This window comes from Thamnophis elegans, chromosome 1 (genome assembly GCF_009769535.1).
Source record: "Thamnophis elegans isolate rThaEle1 chromosome 1, rThaEle1.pri, whole genome shotgun sequence".
In the NCBI taxonomy this organism is placed as follows: domain Eukaryota; kingdom Metazoa; phylum Chordata; class Lepidosauria; order Squamata; family Colubridae; genus Thamnophis; species Thamnophis elegans.
In genome coordinates, this window is record NC_045541.1 from 100,426,398 (window position 1) to 100,441,001 (window position 14,604).

General features: G+C 36.4%; 1 protein-coding gene across 1 annotated transcript; it reads right to left on the reverse strand.

Moving 5' to 3' along the window:
* Window positions 1-1,834: 1,834 nt before the first annotated feature.
* On the reverse strand, window positions 1,835-14,283 carry FBXO3 (F-box protein 3). Its single transcript, XM_032225643.1, is given in 16 exon segments — window positions 1,835-2,034; window positions 2,408-2,523; window positions 3,627-3,749; window positions 5,236-5,320; window positions 5,937-5,982; window positions 8,723-8,927; window positions 9,040-9,076; window positions 9,079-9,153; window positions 9,823-9,858; window positions 9,861-9,923; window positions 9,926-9,983; window positions 10,717-10,739; window positions 10,742-10,806; window positions 14,154-14,197; window positions 14,199-14,237; window positions 14,239-14,283. Coding segments are annotated over 16 exon segments (1,245 nt in total). The 5' UTR covers window positions 14,269-14,283.
* Between the last annotated feature and the right edge of the window lie 321 nt (window positions 14,284-14,604).

Consider the following 14,604-nt stretch of genomic DNA (forward strand, 5'->3'; position numbering starts at 1 on the left):
ACACATGCATGTGTGTTTGTATATTATATATGCATTTGTGTGTGTATACATACAAATACACACATATGCTCATCTATTCACAGAACCCCAAACATTGTTTTGAAAGTCTGATCAGGTATGACGTGGACAACGCCCAGAAGGCATCGGAATGCCTAGAATTCTATGTCTATCTTCATATTCATCAGTATCTGTCGAGTCTTCCTCCTCATCCATGGCACAATCATTGTGATTGGTTTCCTAAACACAGGAAAGGCAACATAATTTAGATTTTCAGTTTCTTTAAAGAATCACCTTAGGATTGATAATAATGACAATAATTATTATTAGTTTTGATGCCTTCAAGTCAGTATTGACTCTTGGCAACTAACTACTTGTACTAGTTCCTTCAGTTTCTTGGCAAGGTTTTTCAGAAGTTTCTTGCTATTGTTCCTTTCTTAGGGCTGAGAGTGAGTAACTGGTTCATGATTCCCCAGCTGGCTTTGTGCCTAAGGTGAAATTAGAAGTCATGGTCTCCTGGTTTCTAACCTGATGCCTTCAACCATTTCACCAAACTAGCTTTCTAATACTTATATTACCATCTCAATAAAACACAATAACAGAATCACAACGAAGTTAATATTAATATCTCATTTTTGCTTTTTGTGACATCCATATACTTTTAACTTGTTTTCACAATTGGCTGGTTAAATATTTGACTAAATTCTCGCTACTGCCATATTCTATTTATCAAATAAATTTAAATGGAACATTTTAATAGATATCTCAAACAAACTGTAACTTACAAAACTGTTTAATATATTAGAAATCACTACTCAGTTATATACAGTATTTCTCAATTATGAAAAGTACCTAAATAATTGGGACTCAACATTCTGTTAAGTAGGCCATGCAGGTAAATAGAAAGCAAACGTGAATTTTTAACAAAATAGGATATAAAGCTGAATCTAAATCTAATATTCTGTTTCTTAATCAGCTATTTCAATTTTTGTAGAAGGTTCAATGAATAAAATATTCATAAACATCAATTTTTTATTAAAATACTGTATAGAATATTTATTGTGTATTGGAATGCTTTTAAATGTTTTATGAATCTTAGTAATTTACAGAGAATGTTTATCAGGTTTTTTTTAACGAAGCACATCAAGACAAGATCTGCTTCTTTTTTATTTACACTACGTGTGTCAAACTCAATTGCATCATGTGAGGTATTGTGACATATTGCAATGATTTTTGCTTTTGTGCAACTGGGGTGGCATGGCCTGAGCATGATACATCCGACCCGCGGGCCACTCGTTTGACAAGTCTAATTTACACCATTATAGAATACCTAAATTAATACAATATAAATTACTGTCACTAAAAATGTAGTCCAAAACATCCTGTCAAAAAATATTTCATTCTCAGCTACTAATGTAAGCATCATTGTAATTATATATTAATCATTTATCTAAAATTCAACTTGTCGGATTATACTTTTAAATGAAATTACATAGCCCTTATGGATTTTGGCAATAATTGTAATAGAGCCTCCATTCTGCATATTTAACAGAATTCGATAGTAAATAATAGTTCAATTTGATTGTTGAACATCCAATTTGAAGTAGACTAGTTAGTTGTTAATTGATTCTGAAAGCTATGAATTGTACCTTATTATGACCATCCTATGATGGAACGGGGAAGCTGGAAGTAAGTTTAATGAAAACAATGAGGAGTCTGTTCATAGAGGATGTTTCCTTGTTTGATAATTTTTATGCAAAAAGAATACTATTTTAAAAATACAACTCTACTAGTACTTCGGGACAGATATAAAAATTATTGCCTAAACCAAGTTGCTTCAACTTACCATACGTGCTATGGATACTTTGAATGTTGGGCAAACCATGTGAAATCTAGGAATGGTAACATTAAAAAATCTATCTTTGTAATATAGACAATGGAATGTATAGTATCCTTCCATATATCCTGATGTAGTAGCAAATGTAGTACAACTAGTATACTCATAGACTCGACCAGGACTAATTATTGGAAATTCTCCTGCATAAAATGATTAGAAAACTTTAGAATCAAGTACATGTAAATTAAAACCAAATTATATGTCAGAAGTAAAAATTATTTTAAAATGTGATTCAATAGTTTGTAACAAATAGTGGCTTGAAACAAATAAGATATCATGCATTTCTTATGAGTCTCATTGTTGGTCTATGACAATCAGAATACTGAAATTTAAATTTAATGTGAACATGGATGTACAGGTCTTCATTTATTGTGAAATAAATTCTAGACTGAGCACAGCAGCTTGTGTTTTTTTCTTTAAAATAAACAGCCAATTTAATCAAACATCTTTATTATTTTTAGCAAATCAATAATTTCTTCATTTAATCAACATTTTGAAACAATATCCCTTTACCTACTACTCCAGGACCCTGGACCTCCTCCACATCACCTTTGGCATTTGTTATTCTCCAGTACCGGCTATCTAATTGACAAGCCTTCTCTGGAAGTGCATCTTTGGACATCTCAATTCTAATAAATTACACAAAACAGTTCTTTTAGAAATGTGTCATTTACACAGCATAGCACCATACATTGTCCAGAAATATTAATTTGTTTACTCTTGTAGAAATATTTTTCTAAAGGACGCAGGATGTATGCTATATACATTACATATCAACTTCCTTTATTTTCTATTTGCACTTTTACGTGCTTTCTAACTGCTAGGTTGGCAGAAGCTGGGACAAGGAACAGGAACTCATTCCGTTACGTGGCACTAGGGATTCAAATAGCCGAACTGCTGACCTTTCTAATCGACAAGCTCAGCGTCTGAGCTTAGTCACTGAGCCACGCATCCCTATGATATTATATATAGAACCATATTACATAACCACATATTAAGATGCAATAAAAGGTTTTTTCCTGTGGAGCTAAATACATTTTGACTGTATTGGAAATACAAGTAAAGTGTTTTAAAAAGTACAGGTAGTCCTTGACCACAATTGAGCCCAATAGTTCTGTTGTTAAGTGAGACATTTGTTAAGTGAGTTTTGCCCCATATTACAACCTTTCTTGCCTCAGTTGTTAAATGAATCACTGAAATTGATAAGTTAGTAACCTGTTTGTTAAATGAATCTGGCTTCCCCATTGACTTTGCTTGTCAAAAGGTCGCAAAAAGTGATCACATGACACTGCAAATGTCATAAATGTGAGTCAGTTACCAAGTGTCCAAATTTTGTTTGTGTGACCATGCGGACGCTACAAATGTCATAACTGTGAAAAATGGTATAAGTTACTTTTCTTAGTGCCATTGTAACTTTGAACAGTCACTGAATGAACTGTTGCAAGTTGAGGACTATCTGTACACTAAGGAAACCAACCTGACACTTATGGAAACAACATGTGATTATTACAGGAAAAAAAACTGAACTGGAATAGTTTTTAGACAAACTTCTGTGTTCTACATTGCAAAATAATCCAAAAATTTAGTTTGGGTTCTCAAGCGATAGAAATCAATATTTCCACATTTTTTTCAATTATTCTTAAAACATTTTAAATATTTTTAAATGTTTTTAGTAATTAAACATGTAGTTAACACATTGATTAATTCATTAACATGATTTTACTTATTTTACCTGATTCTGTAAGTGAAGAAGTAATGAGGCGGATGCACAGAGCTGAGTTCAGGTAGGAAAGATGTGGAAACTGAAACAGTAATATCTCCTGTTTTGGCTACACAATCCTTTTCATGAACGTATCTAGCAAATGAAAAAGTAAAATTTTCTTATCTGATATGTAAAGGAATAAATATTGAAAGATTAAAGCCAACATAAAGCCAACGTTTCAAACAGTGCATTTTATACTTTATTCAAACCTGTATTAATACTTCTGCTATTTCTACTGAATTCACATCTAAATATGTAATGGATATTTCCTGACATCTACTTTTCATCATTACATTTCATCATTACAAATACTTATAAATAACCATATGATATTAGTTAAAACTAGGCCTGGAAATCCAAGTTTCCAAGAGCAGCTACATCTGCTATTCAAAGAGCCAAAAGCTATTCTAGAATCACCTAAACGTACAGCATGATACCTTGTCTGTACAATTTTGAAAACCCTGCATAATTAGTGAGGCTCCCAACCTAATGAGCACAGCATCACAGCAATCACTTAATAACAAAAATAATTTTGTAATTAATGCCAACATTTATCCCATTTCTAATGCTGGTAATTCATTCTTCAAAGGTCTTCTAGAAAGCCAAGTTTTAAGAAATATCTAGAAAGTGATGAAAGTAGGAATCATTTTGTTGGGATTTGGGGAGGGGGTGTAGGTTATTAATAGCAAGTTATTTCAGAGAAAAGAAGCTTCCACCAAGAACAACTGCCGCTGTCATAACCTTAGCATAACTTTTGTTTAGCACAAAACAATTCAGGTAGTCGTCAACTTATGACAGTTCATTTAGTGTCCATTCAAAGTTACAATAGCATTGAAAAAAGTGGCTTATGACCATTTTTACACTTCTAACCATTGCAGCATCCCAATGGTCACTTGATTTATATTTGGATGCTTGACAACTGACTCACATTTATGTCAGCTGCAGTGTCCCTGGGTCATGTGATTCCCTTTTGTGACTTTCTGACAAGCAAAGTCAATGGGGGAAACCAGATTCATTTAACAACCATATTATTAATTTAAAACTTGTTAGTGAGTGAAATTTGTTAAGTGAGTTTTACCCTTTTTTATGACTTTTCTTGTCACAAGTGTGACAAGTTAACTGCATGATCCAGTTAACAAATGTGACAAGAAAAAAGGGCAAAACTCACTTAGCAACATAAATGTTGAGCCCAATTGTGGTTGTAAGTTGAGGACTATCTGTACATTAGGAAAATGTTTTTCCTAACAGCCTGCATTTTTTGTATTACAGATAAATAACAAATATTGCATTTAAAAATGTAATATTATTTTAAAAATGTTAGAATCATTTTCTAAAATGTAATAAAACATATTTCTCTCAATAGTTTTGCATATATTAATACTTTTTAGAAAACTATGAGGCTTGTTTCTGTACTCTATAGTACAAAACCTTTGTTTCTCATTTATATATATTTACTACACCTAAATACTATCAATATTTGCATTTATACAAATTTCTGTTTTTTTTCTTAATTACAATAAAATATAATATTGTATACTGTATTGTAACAGTATTGTACTGTAAGCAAAATTTATAATACCTGAAAATCTGGTCTCGGATGATTGGATAGCCACCTGTTATTACATTGTTAACATAGGTGGTGAACCAGTCCAAATAGGAATTACCTAGATGTTGAAGAAAAAAAATCCAGTATCAATTGATTAGATCTTTAATAGAATCTATAAAAATGAAGTCTTCCTTGGAATATTGTCTCATTTGATGGACAACGGCAACTATAAACAAGCTAGGTATCTGATTAAGCTGATGCAATTATAATTTATGAACATAAACATCAGAGTGACACAGTAAAACTGAATTGCCCATTTATGTAGAACTAGAATGTCACAGTAAAAGACATCACTGGGGTAGAAAGATGGATTGGAAATTAGTTTTCAAAGACTTATAATAACCTGGACAAAGGTTTAGAGTAGGGAAATACATGCTGAGAATAGTGGTTCCATGGAATTTATTTCCGGAAATTGTGCTTAAATAGCTGCCAATCAACTTTCTCCAATCAGATGAGTTTCAATTATGTTAGACTAATCTCATCTGTAGTTGATTCAATAGTTGACTCACTTTATTTACTAGGAGAAAAGCTGCTGTAAAGACACATAGTAATAAATCAGATAGGTTGAGCATCTGTTGGAATAAGCATATGCATGTTCCTCATCATCCTAATTATCGTCTTCCCGTTATTCCTCTTGAAAATGTTTCTCCATTAGAGTTCCAAAGCATATTTACCTGTGATAAACATATCAATTGCAGATGGATTACGGGCCATTTGATCCTTCAAATAAAATGAAAAAGGTTATTTGTATCCTAAAATAAATATTTTTAAAAGGCAAGACTTATACTACATAAACAGCAATAGGATTTCTGTCCTTTTTATAGAGTTTTAGTTCTGTATACTCGCTCTTTCAAAAAAGTATGTTGTACAGGTGAAATTTGAAAAATTAGAATATCATGCAAAAGTTCATTTATTTCAGTAATGCAACTTAAAAGATGAAATATGAGATAAGACTCATTACAAGCAATGCAAGATAGTTCAAGCTGTGATTTGTCATAATTGTGATGATATGGTGTACAGATCATGAAAACCCCAAATCCACAATCTCAGAAAATTAGAATATTACATGTAATCAATAAAACAAGGATTGTACATAGAACAATATCGGACTTCTGAAAAGTATAAGCACGCATATGCACTCAGTACTTGGTTTGGGCCCTTTTGAAGCAAATACTGCCTCAATGTGGCATGGCATGGAAGCTATCAGCCTGTGGCACTGCTGAGGTGTTGTGGAAGACCAGCTGCTTCAATAGCGGCCTTCATCTCTTCTGCATTGTTCAGTCTCATGTCTCTCATCTTTCTCTTGGCAATGCCCCATAGATTCTCTATGGGGTTCAGGTCAGGCGAGTTTGCTGCCAATCAAGCACAGTAATCCCATAGTCATAGAGAGCAACTTTTGCCAAAAGCATCAAAAATTGGTTCAATGACCGTGGGATTACTGTGCTTGATTGGCCACTCCATTCTTCCTCCATACTCTGGGTCCTTGGTTTCCAAATGAGACGCAAAAGTTGCTCTCATCAGAAAAGAGGACTTTGGACCACTGAGCAACAGGACTTTGGACCACTGTGCTTTATTAAGACCAGGGTCAACACAGCCATCTACCAGGAGATTTTGGAGCACTTCATGCTTCCTTCTGCAGACGAGATTTATGGGGATGCTGACTTCATTTTCCAGCTGCCCACACTGCCAAAAGCACCAAAACCTGGGTCAATGACTATGGGATTACTGTGCTTGATTGGCCACCAAACTCGCCTGACCTGAACCCCATAGAAATCTATGGGGCATTGCCAAGAGAAAGATGAGAGACATGAGACCGAATAATGCAGAAGAGCTGAAGGCCGTTATTGAAGCATCCTGGTCTTCCACAACACCTCAGCAGTGCCACAGGCTGATAGCTTCCATGCCACACTGCATTGAGGCAGTAATTGCTGCAAAGGGCCCAAATCAAGTATTGATACATATGCGTGCTTATACTTTTCAGAGGTCCATATTGTTCTATGTACAATCCTTGTTTTATTGATTGCATGTAATATTCTAATTTCTGAGATGGTGGATTTGGGGTTTCATGATCTGTACACCATAATCATCACAATTAGACAAATCACAACTTGAACTATCTTGCTTTGCATGTAATGAGTCTTATCTCATATATTACTTTTGCCTTTTAAGTTGCATTACTGAATGCATTACTGCACTACTTCACCTGTAGATTGTTTGCTGCTAACATTTATAATAATTTAGCAAACTAAACAGGAAAATTTAATTTTGTTATATTATCAAGAATATAGTTTTAGAAATAACTAAAAATACATGAATTAAACCCTTTAAATTTGTAACTTTTAAAATATTGTTATTCTAGTTCTTTTTACAATATCCTAATTCTTTTTACAATATCCTGCTAAGATGCAGCCTATTACACGGATCTCAATCCTAAAACAAAGAAAAATAATATTTTTAGAATAAGCTACTGAGTTGTAATATTACTGTGTAAGTAACTTTACATCCAAGATTTATAGTTTAAACAACTGATGCAAAATTTAATTAATTGCAAAGGGGAAAAAAATTAAGACTTTAGTATTATATAGATGGAAAAGTTATAATATGTTTGGGAAATGAAAGTTTTGGTTTCAGGAATTTCGAAAGAAAGGTATCTCCTTTTAGGGGAACTAAAAACACAATATACTGGCAAGCAGACCAGATGTGATTTTCACAATGTAAAAATTGTTACTGGAAATTTATCTTGAATATAAGAATATAAGAACTTGATAGATGATCATTTTTCTACCATTAAGCAAAATCCTGTGTTATCAGGGATATACGAACAATCTGATGCGAAAATGACAAATTGTTTTTATATCTTAGCACAATAAAGAGATGCTACATTTGATTTTTATTGTATTGACAAGCAATGTACTACTATAGGTAAATCATGCCAATATTTATAAAAATCAGCGGAGCATTATCGTCTACAAATTTTTAAGTTATTCAGATAACCAAACATTTCCAAAAGTGTAAATGTTCTTAATAATATACAGCACTAAGTAAAAACTATAGCTATACCATTGCATTACGATTTGTTAGTCTATTTGAAATCACCATGCAATATTTTATTTCTGATTATTTCCTACTCACAGTTCTCATATAGCAGTTCCTCTGACTGTTGATCTTGATGCAAAGGGTTTTTTCCCCCAATAGCCTAATTAATTTTCACTTTTCTGACAGCAGTTAAGAGCCCTTGCTATCCTCTCAAACCTGTTTCCTCTCCACCAGTTAAAACTTCTAAACATTCATGTGACCTTTTGCCACTGATGGAAAGGGGGGAGGGGGGATCAGATAAAAAAGGTGCTGACTTTAAATATTCTACACAAACAGTCAAATTATGCCCATGGTTATGTATCAGTTTCATGAAGTGTGTGAGCAATGTTCTGCTGCTAAAAATACTTTTATAAATCTTTCTTACTGGACATTGGTAGAAGATTTCATACTTATTGCGACCCTCCACGCTCTCCAGAGCCATATATTGACTCAATCCAGTGTGAATGCAAAACGTTAAGGGAAGGCATTGCTTCAGTCCTAGTCGCTGCTGAAAACCCCCAGCTGCTGTGTCAATGTCCAATAAATCTTCAGAGCGATAGTGATTGGAGAGTGCCATGCTTCCCATCAATCTTTGTATAAAAAAAAGTTTTAAAATATGCTTAAGAACAGTAACGTAATTTTTTAATTCTTATGCATAACATTAATTCTAAATAGCAATTACAATAAATTTTAATCTCTCACCCTGGGACAACCAGCTTCTGTCCATTATGGATTCGAATGAACATCGATAATCATCAGGTAATTTGCAACCAATCTGTGCCTCCACTGCATCCAGATCATCTTCCTGAACACACTCTGTTATATTAAAAAGTTACAAGTTTTCACTCACGATTTCACACAATATAAACAAGGAACAACCTAAGACCTAATGCAAACTGCCAGCAAGTCCCCACGGAAGTTAGCAACTCCGATAATTATGTTAGGTTCATCTTCAGAATATAAACAGGGCACTTTGTAACCTGGGAACATAAAAAGAGCATCTCTATTGAAAATTTTAAATTAAAGGCTACTTGAGTGAGGCACACTTGGAAGTTTCTAAGTCTATCTCTGTGTTCATGTGCGTGCACTGTAACTTTCCTTTACACTGAAAGACTTGCATTAATGATTTTGAGGAGAAGCGTTTTCATTTGTGCTCCTGAACTCAGTAGAGCATCTCTTTGGAATGCTTTGCACATTCCTATAAACCAGAAATAAATAAAAAATTTACTTCCAACAAAACCTCCATGTAGTTCTTGGGTATGATGGCAATTGTGATTGGGATTTCTGTCACTATGTGATGTAATAAAATACAATGTCACATGACCACATAGCTTAACAGCAGCAATCTTGGCATTCCTGACTCCTGTTGTAATTTATATAATTACAACATTTGCTAATAATATAAAATGGCAAAGTTAAATTCAAATCTGGAAAGAAAATCAAGACACAAAACTTTTCAAAATGTCAAGAATATTATAACAATACCTTTCAAAGAACTAATCATCCGAGGACAGTGCTGCAACAATATTTTTCCAAATCATCCCAGGCTTTTTTAAGTGTAGCATAATAGTGAATATATGTCCCCAATCAGCATACATATCTATGAAATGGCTTTCCAGCTCTTAGTTCTTCGAGACTTCTCAGCTCTAAAATATCAAATATATACATACATTTTAAAAGCAGCAAGTGGTAATATAAATGCCACATTTATACATTATGTACATTGACACTGAAGATAAGATAGAATGCAACTGAAATTTCTTTTAATCTGACCCTGAAGTTGCTTGCTATATGTGTTAAAACTTTCTATACTCCATTAATTAAAGCAAGGTAGTTACAAAGATATTGAGTATCGGCCCAGATCTATTGACTATGAATCACCTGATCCGATGATCTACTCTAACAAATTTAAACTATTCTAGTATACCTGCAGAAGAACCAATTAAGGTTTTAGAAACTATTCTGAAGAATACATTTGATCATGTCAAAATTAATTTTTAGAAGCATTTCCAGTTAACTGAAAATGAACAAAACCTCAACTCTTAATTCAATATTTTAAAATATCATACTGTCTCCACTTATTTATCAATCTTACAACTCATACTGAGCTTACGAAATTAATATATTAATTAATATATCAAATAGAGCAAAAACTCTATGCAATCTACAAATGATTACTTAGTACATAAGTATAAATATAAATGTATACAGATATTTAGAAATAATTACTCATATTTCAAATAAAAATAGCAACTAACTCAGATGGTTACACCTAGAGGCAGTTTCAAAGCCTTGTTTTTCCATATTACAGTTATTAATTTGGATTGGATAAAAAATATGACATTTTTATTTTATGAAAAATCAAATATCCATACTTACCTCAGAAAGAAGCCAGTATTTCTACAATGCCTCTTCCATAATGGATCATGGACTGAAAGTTGATTTAATCTACGACTTACAAAACAGCAACTGCAACAAAGAGGTACCAGATTAAATGTAATGCTAATGCTAAGGTAATTTGTATTGTACAGAAGAGAATGAAGCTGAAAAACTCCCAGGTTTGAAATTAAAATTGTTTTATGCATACCTTTAATACTCTGTTTTTTAAATTATCACACATTAATTATTTAGAAGCAGAAGTTCTAGATATATATTTATTTGATCATTTAGTTTCTTTTTCTGAAGCTTTCAGAATCAATATTTAAGAAATTGCCAGCACTGATCTGGAAAGATGGAATTAATGACAAGGAGACATGAGAATCAATAAAAAAGAAAGAAATGTTCCTACTACCTGAAATTTATCATTTCCTTAGCTTTCATGCAATAATGCAAACATATTACCCTTACATATACAATAATACAATAGCAGAGTTGGAAGGGACTTTGCAGGTCTTCTAGTCTACACTCCCTGCCTAGGCAGGAACCCTATACCAGGGATGGCAAACCTTTTTTGGCTTGCGTGCCATAAGGGGGGGAGCGCAGGGGGGTCGTGCGTGGGTGTGCCCACACCCATAATGCAACGTGTGACCCCCCCCCAGTGCGCTTGCATACAAGAGAGGCGCTCCCCACATTTTTCCATGCTTTTTTCGCCCTCCCCAGGCACCAGAAGCTTTATAGGAGCCTGGGGAGGGCCAAAAAGAGCCTTCCCCGCCCCCCAGAGCCCTCCGGAGGCTTCAGAGACCTTCCCTGAAGCCCTCCAAAGGGCAAAGAACGACCCTACAAGCCAACCGGAAGTGACTTTTGGTTTTGCTCGTAGGGTGGTTTGTAGTCCTCTGGAGGCTTCAGTGAAGCCTCCTGAAGGTTCGTGAAGCCTCCAGAGGGCTTAAATGATCCTCCACTCCGGTTTACTCGTAGAATCCTTTTAGTCCTGAAGGTCCTGAAGCCTCCGGCCGAGCCTTAAGACCCTACGAGCAACCAGAAGTCCGTTCCCAAACTTCCTGTTTGCCCATAGGGCTGGTTTTTTTTTTTGCATTCCAGAGGCTTCAGGGAAACCTAAACCTCCGGAGGGGGTCCGGGGGGGGGCTCTTTTCTCCCTTCCCAGACTCCTATAAAGCTCGGGAGCCTGGGGAGGGTGAAAAATGGCTTTAAAAAAGGCTGAATTCAGCTGGCCAGTGCACGTGTGCCCACTGGCCAGCTGACAGGGCAACGCCTCACGTGCCCTGACAAATGACTCCGCATGTTCCCTGTGGCCCACATACCATAGGTTCACCATCCTGGCCCTTATACCGTTCCAGACAAATGGCTATCCAACATCTTCTTAAGACTTCCAGTGTTGGGCATTCACAACATCTGGAGGCAAGCTGTTCCACTGATTAATTGTTTTGTCAGGAAATTTCTCCTCAGTTCTAAGTTGCTTCTCTCTTGATTAGTTTCCACCCATTGCTTCTTGTTCTACACTCAGGTGCCTTGGAAAATAGTTTGACTCCCTCTTCTTTGTGGCAACCCCTGAGATATTGGAACACTGCTATCAGGTCTCCACTAGTCCTTCTTTTCATTAAACTAGACATCCCCAGTTCCTGCAACCGTCTTCATGTTTTAGTCTCCAGTCCCCTAATCATCTTTGTTGCTCTTTTCTGCTCTCTTTCTAGAGTCTCCACATCTTTTCTACATCTAATTAACCTTAGTTAATTCCATCTATAATTTTGAAAGTCAAACTCAACATTTGATATAAAATTCTGCCAGCACATCGAAAAGTGTACCCTCAAGGAACAATCAGTTTGGTGGTGCATTAATAGTTAAAAATAATGGAGTACCATTGCAATTCGTACCAGGCGGTGATTCTGCTGGCTTTTTTGGAAAAACCATTAAGAGCTAACTATTTTCTGGCATAGTGAGTTGGTATGCTAAGAGAATCTATGACATCTATTGACTGGTTTCCTCAGTTGCCAGTTTGATATTCTTTTATTTTGTTCTTATTTTACCTTGTTATGGTTTTGTATTTTTAACATTTGACGGCCAGAGTCATATTTTATAGTTCTTCCATTCACAAATGTTTTAAAACATATTTATTCTCTTTCAGTTTTAGAATAAGATTATCTATTATAGCCAAGTGATGTCACTAACTACAATGTATAGTTAAATAATGACAGATATTGCTGGCCAGATTAGCTCACAGCAACTAATCAAAAGTTTTGAAGAGATTGACAAAACAAAATCTGATGAAATGTCAAAACATTTACCCTATAATTTTAATCAATGGTCATATGCAATTCACTGTATTAGTGGCCAACCTTAACCACTGAGGTTAACTTCAATTCACGTGATGTTGCTTTCCTGACAAACACAAGACACTAACTGTCTATGGAGATTCTCAGTCATCCAGGTCATGGTTGTCCCAAAGGTGCTTTTTCAAGAGGCAACTGGACTTTCTGGTTTTTCTTGAAGATGTTTTGCATCTCATTCAAGAAAGTCCAGTTGCCTCTTGAAAAAGCACCTTTGAGGACTAGAGGCTCATTTTTATTTTCACTAGATGTTTCCATGTTATTTTGGAGGAGGGAAACAATCTCACAGAAGAAAAAATATTGAAAGGTTAAGTAGCCCCTTCTTTCTCCAATCTACTGTAGGAGCTGATATATTTCCATTACAAAAGGTGGTTCATTTAAACTACATCAACAGAAAATTACGTAAGGACACTGGTAGGTAAAACCATTCTGAGTCAATTCAACCCCCTCCTACAGTGGGAATAATCAGGCCCCACACTAATAATTCTACTAATTTGTTTTCCTCTTTCTCAGCAAAGCTTTAATACCGTATCACAAGGGTAAGGCCCGTTTAACACAGTGAATAATGCAAGCACCTGTTGATACATGCAAGCCTGATGAAAGAAACCTGTCTTCATCAGCACATGGGGGTGCTTGGAAGGTTCTTCGATGCCCTGGCCAAGGAAAAGCCTTCAGCTCTGCAGCCCACAACATCGGAAAGGAATGTTTTCCCCACACATCGAGGCCTCTGCCCAGCTTTCTGCCCCACGGAAATCCATTTTGCCCCCGTTGGCTCGACATCAAGAAACTCATCCTTCTTTCGTCAGCAATCCCCATTCCCAGCCTGCTCGGAAACCCTCGAGACACCCCCTCCCTCCCTAAGTCAAGCCTTCCAATCCCCATGGGGTGGGGAGATCGAAGCCACCGAGCTGACTATTTCTCCTCCCCCCCCAACAGACACCCTGCCGTCGCCTCTGCTAAGAGGACACCACCGCCCTTCGCCTCCTTCTTTACCCAATGGCTAGCGCTGCAGGGGAAAAGTAAGGGGCGGGTCAGTTATGCACCGGCTCGGCCTCAGCGTTCTCCACTCCCCCTCCCCCCGTTCCCGGCGGTTGCCCCACCCTCATGAGGTCTTTGTAATCCAGGAAGCTTAGGATGAGGTAAGAGCGGGTCAGTGGGCAATTGCTCCAGGCTGAGGGTCGGCAAGTTCCTGCTCGGCGACGGCCGCCATCTTGACGCTTGCCCTGCTGGCTCTTGCTCCCGGCCCGAGGCTCCGCCCCTTTTACTTACTTCGCTCGGATTGAGCCGCGCGAAAGGAAGCCCGCCTACAGCCTGTTACCTGCGCGCAGTAGGCGCGTGCTTCTTCGCTCCTCACGCGGGTTTGTTATCAAAACAAGCGGGGAGGGTGGGAGGGAGTCGCGCGCCAAAAGATCTGCCCCGAAAGGAAGGAGGCCGTTTTGTCGGTGCGGTGGCCGAGAGGCCCTGACCTGCCTGAAAGTGCGCCTTCTCCTCCCCCCACCCTTTATCAGGATATGAACAGTTTGCTAGCAATTTTTTTATCTTATTA